At 45.9% G+C, this 16,924-nt stretch overlaps 5 protein-coding genes across 5 annotated transcripts; 2 read left to right on the plus strand and 3 right to left on the minus strand.

Annotated features, from left to right (window-relative positions):
- Window positions 1–293: 293 nt before the first annotated feature.
- On the minus strand, window positions 294–1,717 carry FOXG_19586 (uncharacterized protein). The gene has a single exon (XM_018399830.1). It carries the CDS (start codon window positions 1,376–1,378, stop codon window positions 413–415), a length of 966 nt encoding a protein of 321 aa, XP_018244207.1. The 5' UTR covers window positions 1,379–1,717; the 3' UTR covers window positions 294–412.
- A 6,249-nt stretch (window positions 1,718–7,966) lies between these two features.
- Window positions 7,967–8,762, minus strand: FOXG_06976 (uncharacterized protein; the record flags this gene model as incomplete). Its single annotated transcript, XM_018385614.1, has 1 exon — window positions 7,967–8,762. One exon carries the CDS (start codon window positions 8,760–8,762, stop codon window positions 8,184–8,186), a length of 579 nt encoding a protein of 192 aa, XP_018244208.1. The 3' UTR covers window positions 7,967–8,183.
- Window positions 8,763–12,078: 3,316 nt separating this feature from the next.
- On the minus strand, window positions 12,079–13,861 carry FOXG_19587 (uncharacterized protein). The gene has a single exon (XM_018399831.1). The coding sequence runs from the start codon at window positions 13,819–13,821 to the stop codon at window positions 12,313–12,315; it is 1,509 nt and encodes a 502-aa protein (XP_018244209.1). The 5' UTR covers window positions 13,822–13,861; the 3' UTR covers window positions 12,079–12,312.
- Window positions 13,862–15,120: 1,259 nt separating this feature from the next.
- FOXG_06977 (uncharacterized protein) lies at window positions 15,121–16,331 on the plus strand (the record flags this gene model as incomplete). The annotated part of the gene is made up of 3 exons (XM_018385615.1): window positions 15,121–15,304; window positions 15,357–15,668; window positions 15,727–16,331. The coding sequence occupies 3 exons, from the start codon at window positions 15,121–15,123 to the stop codon at window positions 16,329–16,331; spliced, it is 1,101 nt and encodes a 366-aa protein (XP_018244210.1).
- A 34-nt stretch (window positions 16,332–16,365) lies between these two features.
- FOXG_19588 (uncharacterized protein) lies at window positions 16,366–16,740 on the plus strand (the record flags this gene model as incomplete). Its single annotated transcript, XM_018399832.1, has 1 exon — window positions 16,366–16,740. One exon carries the CDS (start codon window positions 16,366–16,368, stop codon window positions 16,738–16,740), a length of 375 nt encoding a protein of 124 aa, XP_018244211.1.
- Window positions 16,741–16,924: the final 184 nt, after the last annotated feature.

A 16,924-nucleotide genomic window follows, 5' to 3' on the forward strand; every position in this document is an offset into this window, starting at 1 on the left:
CATTTAAGGTTTTCAACTTCGGTAACTACATGACCGTCGAAGATTGGGTCCACGTCGTGGAAAAGTGGGGAAAAATTCCTATCTCATCCGAGCCGCCAAGCTGGTGCTGTGCATCCAGTGAATCAGGTTATCTCCAGGCTATCCCCTGATTATCCTCATCTGAGTGTCGATCTACGATTCTCGAGTCTTGGACCGCAAAACAGGACTGCGATCAATTAATATGTGAACTACAAAAGAAGTTGTCGCTTGAAATTCATGATGCTCATCGCCAATCACAAACACGGCAACTATACAGCACCATTAAACTTATACGTCATTTTGCATACTGAATTTCTCTCACTCTAGGCTGAAAATTTTGAGTTGACTTCTGAGTGATAATATTCCCAAGGCCATGACCTATCTGGTGCCACTGTTACGCCGCCATGTTTTGGAGCCCAAAAGAACCCAGAAGAACCCCCCGTCGATCACTGGTGCTGCTGCCACTGTCATGCGGCCGCGGGGCTGTGGTTGTGAATGTGGTGTCTGTACCCCAATTCTCGGAAGAGAACGCTTGCTTTGTCAACTTATCCACTGCTTTATACGCCTGTTTCGCAATGTACTGTTGAATCAGAGTACATTCGCATTCGCCATGCCTCAGAATTTCGAATTTCAGTTGGGAAACCTCCTGCTGAAGGTCGCTATAGCAAGAAGAAAGTAGTCGATGTCGATCTTGCAATTCTTCCATCCGAGAGGTCAACTCGTTTGCTTGATCCTGTTTGCGATCACGACATTTGGCAGCCGCCCTCCGGTTTCGTTCCCGAACTTTCATATGTTGTTCGCTCTTGGCATCATCCAGCTCTGTTCTTCTCTCCCGACAATTTCTTTTCTCGCATAGCAACCTCCTGCTTACAGACTGCTTCCCAGCCTTTCTTCTCTTTGGTGGCTCTGGTGTCGATTGGTATCTGGTAAAATCTGATGCAGTGAAGGGCTCTAGGCTTTCTTGATCATTATCACGATTACCAATAGAGCTTTGTGTGTCCTCCTTGGTTGTGGTGGTCTGTGATGTGGGAAAGCTGAATCCAGCTGACTGCTGGTTTTTGAAAGATATGGGTGATAGTTGAGTAGTGCCGAAGCTCGGATCATCCATCCAGTCACCAGCCATTTCATCATGGAAGTAATGCTCTGAAGGTGGGGTTGGAAGAGACGGAGTTTGAGAACTGGACGAGTTGGTTGGGAAAGATTCATCGGAGGAACTCATCCAATGCCATGGAATGAGGTATTCGGGCAAGGCTTGCCAGGTAAAATCCAAGAAATATTGAGTATCAATAGGTGTATTACTTTCAATTAAAGAATCAGTTGGGAAGTAGTTGTTTTCTGCTAGGGTTTCCGCGAAAGCCATAATTCGTATGTGATGGAATTTTTCCTCGACCCGTTTTCAATTTATTCCCTGAATTGATTTGTGACACTCGGTGGTGAAGACTTGAGTGGTTAGACGTGATGAAGTGTGCACAGGGATTCGAATTAAACCAGTCGTGGGTCGAAAACAGTAACTTATGACAAAAAAGACTTGCCTTTGGCATGTCATACGTCTCCTCAGTTGGTCTCATCCAGAGTATGTGGGGGGTTGTTAAAAATCGCCAAAAAGCCCTCTAGCCAAAGTAACATCAGGTAATATCAGTGATGCTCGACTGAAGGCAAGGGGCCGAGTCAGCCTACTCATTCGCTTTCACAAATGTCTTTTTCAAGCCATTTAAAGTATAAAACACTCGAATGGTGTTATTTACTTAGGCCTTGAGGTGCCTATTTTCGTTACGGTGCATGGACCCTTCAGCTTTTGGAGCTAAAAATGGTGGAGTACGTCACGCACTGCATCGTTATTACTGTTCGGCACCAGAGGACTGTAACGCTCAACTTCGCACACATGATACCTTTGGGCTTGGGAATAGCGATTGGTTTGTTAGAATCATGAGTTGAGGCGTTTCAAGCTCGAATGGTGGTGATCTGATGTGCTCGCAACACCTTCTGTTGGGTTGATGCGCTTGCATCGATGAACCAACAGACTCACTAAGTGCCATGTGATATTGGGTCGTTACATTGGGACTAGACTTTCTATTGCGCCTAGTACGCGAAATCATACGAGCCCCATTTTGCGCCGTAGGTCTCGGTGAGGCGCCAAGGACATATGATTATGATCTGACGTAGCATGTTCCCGTGGACTCGACTCCAACACTGGAGCCGACTTTTAGGGTCTCTGGCCAGGTAATAAGTCAAGTTGTGCGTAAGCTTTTAGTTTATCGGCCACACCAAAACCTGCAAGCCACAGACCTGGCTGACTGGTCCATTCGGAGAGTCAGACTAGTGTTCCATTTATCCCAAGAATAGAATAGGATTAATCGTGAGCCAATATATCTTCTAAATCCACCGTGAAGTTGATATCAGAGTTATTATCCCAATATTCCTGGCCATATATAATATCGCACAGAAAAGAACAAAGAGTTCGAGCCAAGCCCATCCAATCCAGAGAGCCCGATGCCAAAAGCGAACTTGTTGTAACCTTGCCCTCCTTTATGCTTTCCCTCACGATAATGCGGAGCTGAAGATTCTGAGACTGTCTTCCAATAATCCCGCGTGAAATGGCAGATAATGGACTGTTGGAAGGCCATGTTGGCAATTATAACAAAACCAAATATAGCCATGCGACGACTTGAAAAATAATCTTTCGACTCTGACCAGCATCGACCTTCGGGTCTTGCCGTTTTGGGGGGAGTCTGGGTGCAAATATCTCCCCACCGAGGCGACTTGGCCACTTGAATCCTGGCTTTGTACTGATCGATATACGATGCAGTTTTTCCAACCATGAGTGGCTTGTCAACCCTTGAGAAGTAACAGACTTGATCCGATTCAGGGTCGAAATAGACCAGGGTTGCAAACCATTCCACTGAATCCACTGGCGGAGGAAGTGGAGTGGATGGACCTTAATCCACGGAGCCCGTCCGTGTAGTGAATCCATTTGCAACCATCGTGGACGTGGAATGGATGTAGTGGATGAGTCCATTACGTCAGCAGTTAAGCAGTTGTTAAGAAGGTGAAGCTATTCCCAACTCCTGACCTAATTAAGTACCGCTATTCCCAACCACTTTCTTCTTGGTCGCACTCCGCCACATTCTCAAGCCACGCTGTTGCCCACTCTTGAAGATCGTCGTCCGTCATGTGAGCCATCTTGAGGTTGTCCTGCTCTTCTGCTGCTAAGACAAAGAAAGGGTCTAAATCTCGAATAATACCCGCCCTAAGCCATGAACGCAAGACCTGACAGGTCCCAATAACCTGTGCTTCAAGCCGACTTCGTAGAGGTGTTACCATCCGCCCTGCTGCTGAAAAAAGACGTTCACACTCAGCGGACATGGGCTGAATCGTAAGGAAGTCAAGGGCCATCCGTGACAAGCGTGGATACTTGAACCTTTTCTCGTGCCAATAAGCAAGAGGGCCACGAACCTGGGCATCACCACTCTCATGGTTCGAAATCCAGTGTTGATACTCGTCTTCAAACGGCTCAAGGCTGTAGTCACCTTGTGTTGCTGGTGCTGCGCAGCGGTTGTCTTCAAGGTATTCTTGGAATGGATTGCTGTACGTCTTCCGCCGTTTGGGGGCTGGTTTTTCGTCATTCACAGCCGTTCGAGGTAAGCTGATCTCACGATACTCGTAGTGCCATACATCGTGAACGATTCCCTTGGCCTGACGAATCCATTCAGAGTTGCCGAACCACTTGCGATCGAACCACTTCCAGCGGTACGCTGGATGGAGCGCCAGCCCAGCATAGTAAATGGGCGTTTCGCTCAACAGCTGGTAATACTTATCAAGTTTCTGCCAACCCAAATTGATGTTAATCCTGAAGTGTTCGGGGGCGGGAAAGTGTGCCGCCATAGCTTTATAGCCCTCAAGCTTGTCAAGAAGGAATTCGAAGCCTTGGATAACATCCCAAATATTACCATATGAGCCCATCCATCCACGCTTCCGCTTGCGAATTTGGCCATCGCCTTCAAGCATCTTAATCGTGCATTCATAATAGCCTAGGAGTTGCGAAAAGATCTCTAGAACCTCCAAGTCCTTGTCAGATAACTGGTGTTCTGGTTTGCAAATATATGGCAGCTTGGCGGACTTCTTCGTGGTGCTCCTTTTGGTCTTGTGTTGTTGTTCGAACTCCACCCGATATCGCGCAATGAGCAGTTCAATATAATCACGCAGCTGAAGCGCACGTCGGATCATGTATAATTGCGAAAGCCACCGAGTATCGTTATTCAAAACAACGTCCAATGGCTTCTTAGGCTTGACATTAGGGTCAGGCGACTCGTCGAAGGCGGTCGGCTGGAGCTCTCGAAGCAAGTACGTCAGCTTGTCAGATCTGTGGATAAATACCACAACATTGTGCAATTTGCCCACTGGACCCCTTTTCTGCCAAAGCAAGTGCTCGGCTTCTGATAAAGGCGCCTGCCCAGATAGCTGCCGTTCGAACGCGTCAGCTTTGTGACCGAAAAGTATGCTTTTGGCCGAGAGATTCAGAGTGTGGCCAAAACAGCGCCCTCGCCTAGTCTTTCCAACGAAGCCCAGCTCTCCACCAATTATCTCCATAGCAGTATCGTTGTTTTCCGCGTTATCCAGCGTGAAATATCCAATCTTGTCTTGAATCTGATAGGCTTCGATAACGTCGAGGATTTCGGCCGCGATATTTGTCCCTGTGTGACTGATGCTGAGATCGGGGACCCCTATTGTAACCTGCACGGCTTGTTGTTTTCGTCCCTGAAAAAACAACACACTCCATATAAAGCATGCCGATTTCCAGACCTCCAGCCGTCAAATGAGATGTGGATGAAGCCAGGCGCCTTGTGGAGTACCTCGACAACCTTCTGCTTGTGTTGGTTGAACGCTGAAGAAACTTTTTCCTTGATTGTCGTGTGGGTAAGGTTTGCGTCACGAACCGAGACCGACGGGTTCAAATAGTCGAATATTTCTCGCAGTTCGTTTTCTTCTGCATTTGAAAAAGAATGGTTCCTGGCGACGATCCAGTTCATTAGAAGGCGTTGAAAGTGATCGCGGTCGAAACGCTTGATAAAAGTGTTCGCAATTGCTTGTTCTCGTGGGTTATGTAAGTCAAGCTTCAAGGCCTCCACGATGGACTGCTGCCCCTTCGCTTTGACACTTATAGAATCAGCTTTCTTTTCAGCAGTGCCTTTCGTCTTGTTAAACGGAGCGCGAATCCCATGTTCGGTAAATAGGTGATTATATGCGTTTTGAATGCCATCGGAGTCAAAGTTGCCCGGACAAGGGTTCTTCTTGCGAATGCAGGCTCGACAAACCCATCTGCGCTGCTCGTCCTTTTGGATGTCATATCCAAAAGGCCAAGCCCAAGAAGCAGTTTCTCTGCTTCGTTCGGAGAGTGCCCAGCCACGGAAATGATGTCGAAGCGTTGCTTCGTGATTTTCTTCGTCTTCGGAAGGGGTCTCAGTCGGTCTCGAGAATGGGGTCGGGGTTGAAGGCGTCGGGGACGGCGTTCGATGGGGAGTAATAAGGCAAGAATCGGACGACATCATCAGTGAATAAAAGCTCGCGGTCGTGTCAAAATTGTGTGGAAATAGGGCAAAGCGTAACAAATGTTGCGAATAAAGAAAAAGGAGATTGTCTCTATCGCGCCCTTGAGCTCTAGCCAAGCTACCCCTGACCAGTGGAGTGGATGGATCTTCATTTCGGTGAATTCGATAATGATAAGATATGGCTTGGCGAGCATATTGACAACTAGCTGGGTGTCTACAGAAAGTATCCTAAAGTTAAGGAAGAATCAAGGGAAAAAGAGAAAAGAAGAAATAAAGGGAGCTTCCTGCAGCTCTCTAACTCGCATGGGTCTTTGGGACCCCGACCCAGTCCAGCACCACATCGAAATATGAATGAATGATGGCCTACCTTTTTCTTCACTTTGTTGTTTGTCATGCAAAGCTTTACCCGGCATATTGCGATTTATATAGTTCCAATGAGAAAATTCGGCGGTTCTGCTTTCGTTAATGGCAGTAAATGCTGCGTTGTCAAGAGAGTTCATGATGGTTTGGTTCTAGGGTAGCTCTCAGCCAGAGTTAAGCTCTCACACCTAACCTTGCGGGGAGCCCTTAACTACTCCACTTCAAATCCACTCCATCCACTCCACGGGCACTTCGAGTGGAATGGATGGATTACAGGTCCACGGGTCAGCCGCCCCCGTGGAATGGATCGTGGATCCACTCAGTGGATCCACTCGTGGATTCAGTGGAGTGGTTTGCAACCCTGAAATAGACAGACTTGGATGAAGCATGCTTTTCCGGGCTACAGCGATGATCAAATAGACATAGAGCCGAACGTGGCTGATGCTATATCCTTCTTCTTTGAAGATCTTCGCTCTCAGATGTGATAATTGCAGTGCAACTCGACGCTGTGGTTGACGAAGAACCATTCAAGTCTAATGTTCAATTCAGACGTCCATGTTGTGAGTCGTCCTGGGGTTTCTTTTTACGAAGTGGTTTGCTAAACTGGCCTCCATTGGTTGACATACAGCGTCAACTACTGTAGAGAGGCAAGAATAGATACGAGAAGAATAAACAAATGAACATGGAACGACCAGGCGCTTAATCCTAAGCCATCTCACCTCGCGAATAATCAGCAAGAGGAATAATCAGTGAGGGGATCGTACTCTCCATGAGCCAGGGAAGTGCAATATCATCGGATCTACTGGGAATAAAAAGGTGAGAAATTAGCATCTTGGCTAGTAAATGTTGATTGGATTTTCCTATGATCGAGAAGCCGGACCCCTTAGCGTGGTTGGTGATTCAATACAGGCCTAAAAGCCCTTTTCGATGAAAGCCTCACAGTTGCGCAATGGGGATGGTTATTGCTTGAGGCATAAATAGGCGAGAATCGAGCGGTAGAGCTTGTTTGAAGGTATTATGTCATACCAGAATGTGCAAGGCATAACATTTCTACTTTTTATATCTCCTGAGAGGTCGTCCGGGCTGGAGGTTTATGACGTCTCAGGAGATATGTGATCGCATTCTATCTCACAGAAGCATCCTACTGTTATGAGATCATACACTCTGCCCAATCACCCGTTCGGCTTATATCCCTACCAAATGGAGTAGATGCGTTCCTGACCCTTACACCATATGTATAGAGGGTATGTTCTAGCCCTTGTTAATTCTTTAGAACAGTGCAATATTATCCCTGCGACAATCCACGCTACTTCGGTTGCTAAAGAACTCACTCAGCCCAGACGTAACACAGTGCAGCTAATACATCCAAAACGTAACCAGTTTGCCTTTCTAAAAGTATTCTCCCATAGAGTTATCAAAAGTTCTTCGCTTTATTATAGACCCAATGAAGGAGGCAGTGTTGGTGGCTGTAACCTCATAGATACTTTACATAGAATTCTACATGATCTGGCTGTGCTATTAACTCTTATGCAACATGTTCATGTTTTGAGGCCCAATCATATTGCGTCGACCTCGGCGACTTCCCGTTTTATCACGGCATCAGCAATCGTTGTAGAATGGGGTTGGAGAGCCACCACAACCGTTTCGGTGAACAGAGATAAATTCTCAAACCACTTTGTTAGCTTTAACTCGCCCAAACTCACACAGCCAACTTTATTATAGCCTTGGTGAATCTTTACTCTCAAGGCTACATATCTACATTGACTCTTCCATTTAGACAACCCTCTTATCTAAACCCCACCTCTCCGTTTTGCTCCTGTAACAGCTGTAGACCGTAGATAAGCTGCGAAGACCATTGATAATGACATGTTACCGCTATTGAACAATTCTCAGATAAGGAGCTACGCTGCGAGAAACCAAGGCAATGCAAGCAAACTATGAAAGTAATCCGCTACAAAATATAAAATCGAAGCAGTTTAGTAAAGTAAGAATAATTCACGCCATTAAATCAAATGAACTATGTTTGTTCCTTACATTCTCACGTCCAGCCTCTTCCATTTCTATAGCCATGCTTTAAACAGCCTTTTTCTTTTTTTAAGGGGGGATATTTCGCATCGTTATAAACAGTTAAGTCGCATAGCAATTGCCCCCAAGATCTTCTGATGGCTCCGAATAAAAACAATTTTCTTCTCAAATAGTACCATTACAATGACAAGGTTTTCATACCGTCCCCTTACTGAGTTATTCTCCTTGTATGCATTATGATACATGGTAGCTATCCTGTTTCATATTTAGTATAAACTCAATCTTTCCTTCTAACTCGAGGATCCGATTCCTTGCCATATCCAATACTTGCCCTCTGCTAAGAACCTGGCCAAAGCTAGCTGCCGTATCCCTGCCAGCAAGGCTACGCCCCTGTGCCGCTGGCAGAACTGCGAGAAGCCTTTCAAACTGTGTCTTAAGACGGGCACGGTAGTATTTCTCAACAAGGTTATGGCATTCTCGGGCGCGCAACTGATTGCTGGGAGTTGCGCTATGACGCTTGCGGTTTTTTGATTTGTGTGATGCTGGTCGAAGTTCAAGTTCACCGTTGGGAGCAGAAAGTGAAATATTCTTGCTGGGGGCCTGTTGATTCGATGGGTTGCTCTCCTCATGAGGACTCAAGGGCCCACATGTCGCCCCCCTCGGTCTTTCTGTGTTGGTATCAGGGCAGATATAATCAAGGCTCGTCTCAAGTCTCGGTTGGCAGGCCATAGAGAGATCGGCTTCCAGTAAATCAGAAAGTCCAGATGACCCGAATGTGTTGGTAAAATGTTCAGAAGCCAAATACTCATTCATATTCGATATATGATTCTTGATAGTGGCTGTTGTTATGACCTTGTAAGTTAAGTAATGGCTCTATCTGTTAGTCTGGAATCAACTCACCCTGCCCCAATGAGCAATCAGGAGGCATCTGTAGACAATTATCAGTGCACTGGCCATTTAAAGTTAGATTAGGCGAATGTGTAATGCCTAGATATTACTCTCTAAGGCCGATCGTAAATAGCGGTCTGTGAAAAACTTACTTGAAACTGCGATTCGTCATACCCTCTGGCAAGGGTGTCAAGGGTACCATCAACCTCCATGGCAGCCATTTGGGCGTTAGGCCAGTGGTTTAAGTCGGTTGGAAATTTTAATGAATCTTTCAAAAGGAATATCAGATGATTTACAATGTTGTATTGCAACACTTTACGATATCATCCAGGAGCAACTTACCTTATACAAATGAATATAACCATTCTATCTTATGGCTTACTCTCAACGGTAATTTCAGGGCCAATAACCAACTACATATCAACATAGTGGCGAATCGTATGTCCTATCGACTGATGTGAGCAAGTCCAGATCAATCGTATGTCTTGACAGCCGGGCACCTCCACGTCTCCAGAATTTTGTCCACCCATTGATTAGTTATCAGAATAAAGATAACCCCGCGGAGGAACCGGGTTGAGCGGTCGACTCCGGACCAGTCCCTGGCTTGGCCAACGAAGCCTGGTCTGGATGGCGGTCTAGACGGGTCCATACCTTTAGCAGGAATTTGATACGTCAGATGGAGTGTCATCACCAATACACCTTTGAGTAGGGGAGATGAGATTATTTGCTTCTAGCCTATTAACTTTGATCGAACGTATTTGGCAATAACCTTGGCGAAAACAGCTAAGCAGGTGGTGCATCTTAGCATGATATGACTAACTGGATTGCTGGAATTCGTACTGTATGCGGCTTATCGCAAAAGATGCCGTGGTTAGGTATTGGAAAGTGCCGTGAGAATTCGACCACTAAAATCTCCTTTCAAAAACCATCCACGTAATAATCATGTGATTGATGAAGACATGACAGGCAACATGGAGTAGGCCCGGATGTGCGTCAAGCTTTGCGAAGGCTCTTGTAGCCGTCATCTGACTGTTATTGGTAAGATCTTTTGATTTCTCAGCCATCAAACTTGACTATGATCATGCTAAATTGAGCTGTAAAGGATTGATTTAACCTATTCTCAATGTCGTCTTGTTTGTGCTGTCTAGATCGTATAACCTCCGCTGGTAAACAAAAAAACAACACTAACCTAGAAATTACCAACATTTTTCTATTATGATTCTCCCTATCACCTCAACCCGTTCCTCTCTGAGACATCACGCGAATTTTCAAGTGGATTTCATAAAGATAGGGAGAAGAAAGCAGACGGCACAACTGAAGGTTTAGTTGGAAATATGCTTCTACCAGTTTCTACCATCCTAGTTCACCACGTTGGCGAATAGTAAGATGTCGAAGCCTGCGGCGCAAATAGTCCCAGGTCAATTCATTAATTGCCTAATCAATTAGCCCGTAGCGCGGAGAGTAAAAGACACCTACTCGCGAAGCCGCTGATAGTTTGGGCTAGACTAGTCTCATACTCTCTGATGAATGTTATTTCGAGGTTTGTAATCGGCTAACCCGAGTTTCTGCTGAGAAAAGCGGAAAAGGTAATGTATATATAGCTATCGATAAAGCCTGGGAGGATGATACGGTCATTTCAATTGAGGATTTGAGTGCCTTGGGCCTTTATTGTTTGCATTGTTTTGTGGTAATCTGGGTCGCCGTAGGCGATTTGTAACTTATGTATAATTACGCACTCGAGGCGAGTCGTCATGCTCGGGTTGTTTGCTATGGCCAAGGAAATGTCCACTGGTGAGGACCAGTTGAGGGTCTATGCTTGCTTACTTGCTTGCTTACCGACGAAGTTGATGACGACGCCCGCAAGATACAAAAAACATGAAGGAAATCAATTAGTTCAAGTAAAAGATATAAAGAAGACGCATATAGTGATAATGATCTTGACAGCTGGTTTTTATCACATACAGTAGCGTAATCCGTGGGGATAAGTTAAGCTATAATTAAAGTGAAATGGAAGCAAAACTGCAATTGGACTCTGGCATATCGACCTGGTCTATGGGTGGGCCTGCCTGACGTGTCAGATTACTCAACGTATCGAGCTGCCAGAAGAAGTTAGCTTTGAGACTGAGTTAGGAGATGACAATCCCGGCCTCTCCTTGTCTTTACGCGGGATAATCTAGATGGTCTGTTAAAGGGGTGATTAGACCCCTACACCACGCGGGTATGACCGGCAATTATGTTGGGCTGAGTAAATCCTAGAATGGATTTCCTCACGAGATATCTGTGGGAAATCGAACAGAAAATTAGATTTTGTTTGTGTATACATTTGTTCTAGGCAGTAATTACACACCCCCTAGTTGCTTTCCGCACCATATATATACCAATGGCGTATGTTACCCTATCCCTTTGAGTGCCACAGCCCTTAGGCGGGGTCACGACAGGGGTATAGAGCCAATCAAGATAAATGAAACTAATGGCACTTTTCCACGCATACTAATCTGTATGATGGTAAAAGTCCCAGCAGTTTTGATTGCTACAAAGAGCTACCTTACAGACTTAGCAATATCTTACGAACTTCCGGTACCCTGCAAGTACTAACCTTATGACTAAGCTAAGTGGGGCGAGTGACCTTCCGAAGGGCTGTGGCACTCAAAGGGATATGAAAAGATCAAAATATGCTGGATCAAACAAACCCACACATTCGGGCCATGAATGGCGTGGACACTCAAAATAATACGCTACCGATATTATAGAAAAGCCATCAGTATATTTTACGATTCATATATTGTGCCTTTTGTTAATCGTTCGGATATAAAACTGGGGTCCAGATTGGAATTACAGTATGAACTATCGCTTGGCTAATACGTAGGTTTTACCCCAATCTGTTAACAGCGCTAGGTAGGAACCTACCTGAAAACACAATAGCAAAGGACTTGCTTGACAGTATCTTCAAGTCCCCATGTTATGACTTGCTGGCTTTCATACCTTCCCCACTGACAAGCCTACTCTGGATGAGGTTAGTCATGGACGCGACTAAGCTTTAGACAGCATACTCACCATCTTGGTGGCCGCATGATCTTTAATCGTCGTTATAATGGAACTGAGATTCGGAGTCTTACTTAGCACCTTAGAACAAGACAACGTCTTACGGTAAATATGAAGATTGGAGGAAGGGTTACATGCATGAGTTCCAAGTACATCACCGGTGGTGTTTCCGAATTTACATAATAGATTCCTTGGCAACGGGGTTTTTGATCTTGTATTCTTTATATATACGAGCATGTCAGGTGAGAACAGTACATTTAAAAGTTGCAATCTTTGCTTAGGCTGGAAGGAAGAGTATTAAAGATTATTCACCATGACTGACGGGCTATTTATTTGACACGGGTTAGAACTAACTATGTCAGCTTCAATGAGTTGTGCGGTGTAACGTACATTCAATCAGAGACTTGAATCACGGAAAGAAGAAAAGTCAATCCTATACAACCATGCGCCCATCTTCAGTGCGCCTGAACCTCCTCCATTCTGGGATCCAAGGATTGTCGATCGGCGTTCGGGGTGAGGTATAATAAGTGATAGAAATCCCAACACTCTCTCCTTCTCGGTCCAGCCTTTCAGTAGCAGATGCGGAAGGAAAACCAATTCGAGACTTGCCACCACCGGCAAAGAAAATCATTTTCTCGCGATGAGGCCCCTCATATGAAGTCTCATATAAAGTATCAAAGTGTAGCTTCGTCATACTTGCCGCCCTGCTGGTACAGTAATCGAAGGTTGACCGAAATGTTCCTGTACATAGTATCACTTTCTCCAGTGATAGCTCACGGACTCGTGTCCGCTGAATAAACCCAAGAAGATCCGTCTCTTTGGCAGAAATCCCAGAAAACTTGCAACGTTTTAGGATGGGCAGCCTATCAAGTTCGACTATGCGCTGTAGAATGGTTTCGTAGTAGAAATGACCGACTAAGGCCGAATAACCCATTGGGATCCGAAGATAATCTATTTCCAAGTTTTCAAGTTGGTTGCATAGCCGAAGGAGTCTTGAAAGGCCGACAAAGTCGTTTTCATCTTCAGCTTCTGCTTGTACCTCAGCCGCATCGTTCTTGGAGGATCGCCCCACGTCCTGTTTGTTCTCTTGTAGAACTCTACGAAACGCGAAAACCCGAGTGGAGAGGCTTATTGATAATGACCTTAGGGTTGCCAAAGATTTGGCAAAACCAGAGTCATTCCAGTCAATTGCATTGATTTGATCGCTGGCCAGGCTAGGACGCCGTATATTCGGTTCGCTAAAGATATCGAGGCCGTCAATGCGCAAGCTGCTCGCGGCTAATGCAGATACAACCGTATCAAACGTGTGCATTGTGCATAGCCACAGACTCTTCTGCAAGGGGACTAAAGGCCCTGGATTGGCAGGTAAGGTCGTTTCTTCGCCGTTACGGACAATGGCTACTCGTAGCGTAAGCAACCGAAGACTTCCGTCCTTGCTGCATTTTGCAAGCCCGTTGAATGCTTGGATAAGTAGATTGACTTGCGTCCTCCGCGTTTCTTCTTTTAGCCAATCACTTTGCCTCCCTGGTTTCCGGCTTTCGCATTCCTTGACAATACCAACAAGATATAGGTACTGTATTAGACATCGAAGACCCCCAGCTTGAATACCCTCAGAGAATGTCCGTAGAGCATCAGCCGTGACATTGAAATGTTTCGAACGAAAGAAGGTCCTGAAATGATACTGTGAGGATTTCAAGGCAAGTGATTTGCAGCTAAGGCGAAGATTGCGAATATCGTTCAGGTCTAGCAGCTGAGCAATGCATTCGACAACGGGTTCTGGACAGCTTTCTAGACCTAAAGGCATGCTGCATATGAAGAGTAAACAAGGATATGTGTGAGCGAGGCTGCTTGTCCCTCTTTGGTGTTTAAGACAGGCATGTAGATTTGTATAAAACGGGACAATATATCCAGAATTAGGTGCACTAAGCTGGCAAAATGGCATGGCCTCGACGCTTAGTGAGAACCATTCAAGATTAGGTATGACGAAATGGTGGTGGATCAGACGATAATCCTCTCACCTAGCTGTTGGTGTTACTTGACTGGACCATGTGACTGGCCCGCAACGTATAAGCACCCAGTGCTATTTAGACAGCCCCGTCACCACGACAGTGCTAGCCATGCAATAGTTTACGCCACTGGGCCTAAGGCCTGGAATGGCGTGGCAGTTGCGGGGTAGGACTGCAGTCAGGAGACACTGTCTCTAGATATTGACCGAGCTGTCTTGGCTCAGATCATGGATGATAAAGTCGACAAGAAAACACGTCATTATTTCAATGCCAAAAAACGCCGTCTAGAAGTCAGACCACTTACACCACTCTACTGTTCCCCTACTTCGGTATTCCTAGCGCTGCATTTGAAGCCACCCGCCATTTCAATCATTCTATCAGATCATGTGGAATCATGTTGAGTTTTAAACATATTGACAAGCAAATCCTCTCTGTGGAGTCATGGGGCGTCCCCTCCAGCCAGGCATAAAGGTCCTGCCTCCTCTAATACTATATACACACTTGGCAGTTGGCTGTCAGAACAACGAGCTATGAAAGAGTTCCATATATTTTTATGGTTCATAATTTTCCAAGAAGTGTCCACAAATGCAGGCGGACTACTTCCTAACAAGTCTATCTTGAAACATTTCATTGTTAACAGAGTGGTATCGCGTAAGCATCGTCATGAGGATGATGCAGCAAATCACCGAAGTGCCAAACATGGAAATTCTTATAAATAACATCTAATCATTATGCACTAATCGGTACCTTATCTGTTATTGTGCAAGATGTATCTGTATAAATGTATGTCTTCTGCGGTGTTGGCTTGCTGGATACTTACATTTTGCTGCACATTGTAGCATTTTGTGCATAGACTTGCTGGTCATACCTGGTACCTTTAAATGAGATTTTCCACTACTAAACCCAATTTGCTAGGCTGGTTTCATAGTATCTACATGTTATTTTAAGAAGTACGCTTCTCTGGGTATAAAATGGCCAGGGCTCGATCTAGGCATCCCATTTTAACTTACAAAACGCCCCTCCACTGCCTCAGCATCACTACCCCGTGATGCCCAAAGGATCCATATATTAGGCTGAGAGGCAACTACTTCATGACGCAGCTTCAAACCTTACCTCGAATGACTTCTGACTTGCATCTCCTCCACTACGTACCTTACCTACTAGGTATTTAGCAACAAAAGGCCCCACTCATCAACGCGATCAAGAACTCGACATTAAAGACATCACAATCTACAATGCCAGAACAACTCAGTGTCACCGCCATCCTCAGTGGCATGGCAGACGCTCTCCCTACACATCTTCCCAGCGATGACTCATCAGATCTCGCATCGTCCTACGAAGCCATCGCTCTCCTTATTCATTCCTACTTGACCGCCCTTGGATTCAAGCTTTTAGACTTTGACGAGGACAAGAAACTACGTAAGTATTCCCTTCCATCCCCACCATGTCTTAGCTGACACCAAAGAAACAGCTGAATGCGAATCGCTGGCTCCTCGCCTACCGCCACAATGGAACTCGGGCTTAGGCTCTTGTAGCTTTTTATACTCGTACAAGCAGTTGGCCATGATTCTCAGCATCCGTGTCAGTCCCATGGGTAAAAAGGTCGAGATCCAGGGACTAGCGGTGGGAGATGACAACATTTGTCGTTTTGAGCGATCTATTGGCGAAGTCGTGAAATCTGATAAACTTCCCATCCGCATTACAACTAAGGACAATGAGGAAGATCGAAGTGACCTCGCTGAAAAGCTTCAGGTCTTATTTACTTCAGAGCAAACCATCACTGGTATGTTCCCCCTTCTCGATGCTTTCCTCCATGACCTTATACTGATCACCCTTCACAGATATACTTCATGACCTTGAACTCCACATCATCCCGAAATTAATCCCCAAGCTTCAAAGCGAAGGTTATGTCGAGCCCGCTAAAGCAGAAGCCAACGCTCGCTCCGAGCGCAGCGTCCAAGTAGCACAGGGCCCTAACCGACCTTGCCATGGTGATCCCATATTAAACTCCTATATGCTCCCGCCTCCAGCGATTCTACCCCCTGAGATGGCCCGTCCTCGATCTCATCCAATAGGTGACTTTCCCCCTCCAGGCTTCGAGGATGAGTATGAAATGAACCGGCCTCCACGAAGCGGCCTTCAAATGCCTGGTAGATCGCCTTACAATGTTGGCCACGATGTTTTGAATCCGCCCAGTCTTGGCCCCCATGACCCTCTTCGTGATTCGCTCACCGGTGGGTTACCTCAACCCGGTGCTGGCTCGGGTATGCGTCCCACCTTTGATGACCCATTGTTTGGAGGTCAAAGAGGCAATGGATCATCCGGCTTCGATCCTCAAGTGCCGCCTGGAGCGCGATGGGATCCCACTGGCCCTGATGGAAACCCCGGATTCCCCGGTCCTAGTACCGGAAGGGAAAACAACCCATTTGGCGGAGGCATCATTTAAATATTGTGGTATATCCGTCAGCGAGCTTCCTGGTATGAACAAGAAGGAGATGTACATCAAGTGTACTGAGCCGCAGACAATCGTCATCCATAGAAAGGCTGAGCGAACCTATACCTCGGGGAACCCTCCTGAAGGTTTTGTTGAAGGCCCATCTGCGCATAGAGCAATTAAAGGCGATGTCGACAACCACAACAAATCGCAGCCTCAACAGCCAGAAAAGAGCGACAAACATGACGAAAAGACGAAGTATTGGCTTGCTGAGCGCAGGGTTGGCGAGTTCTCCCGCACCTTCAGCTTCCCGTCTCATATAAATCAGGATAGTGTCAGCGCCAGCTTCCAAGATGGCACCCTGAGTATTATTGTCCCGATGGTCGAGAAATATAAGTCCTGCCGCGTCGATATTAATTGAACCGATCTGCGAGGGCAATAAATACGGCGGCGTGCTTGAGCTTTTACTGATCGTAACTTGTCTTATCATTCTGATTTTTCTTGGAGGCTGCTTTTGGATATCTATAATATAATTCGGTCCCTATCTTCTCTCATTTATTAAAATACACGCTCTCTGCAGCTTTCATAGTAAGATCTACAAGATA

Source organism: Fusarium oxysporum, chromosome 6, assembly GCF_000149955.1.
Source record: "Fusarium oxysporum f. sp. lycopersici 4287 chromosome 6, whole genome shotgun sequence".
Taxonomy (NCBI): Eukaryota; Fungi; Ascomycota; class Sordariomycetes; order Hypocreales; family Nectriaceae; genus Fusarium; species Fusarium oxysporum.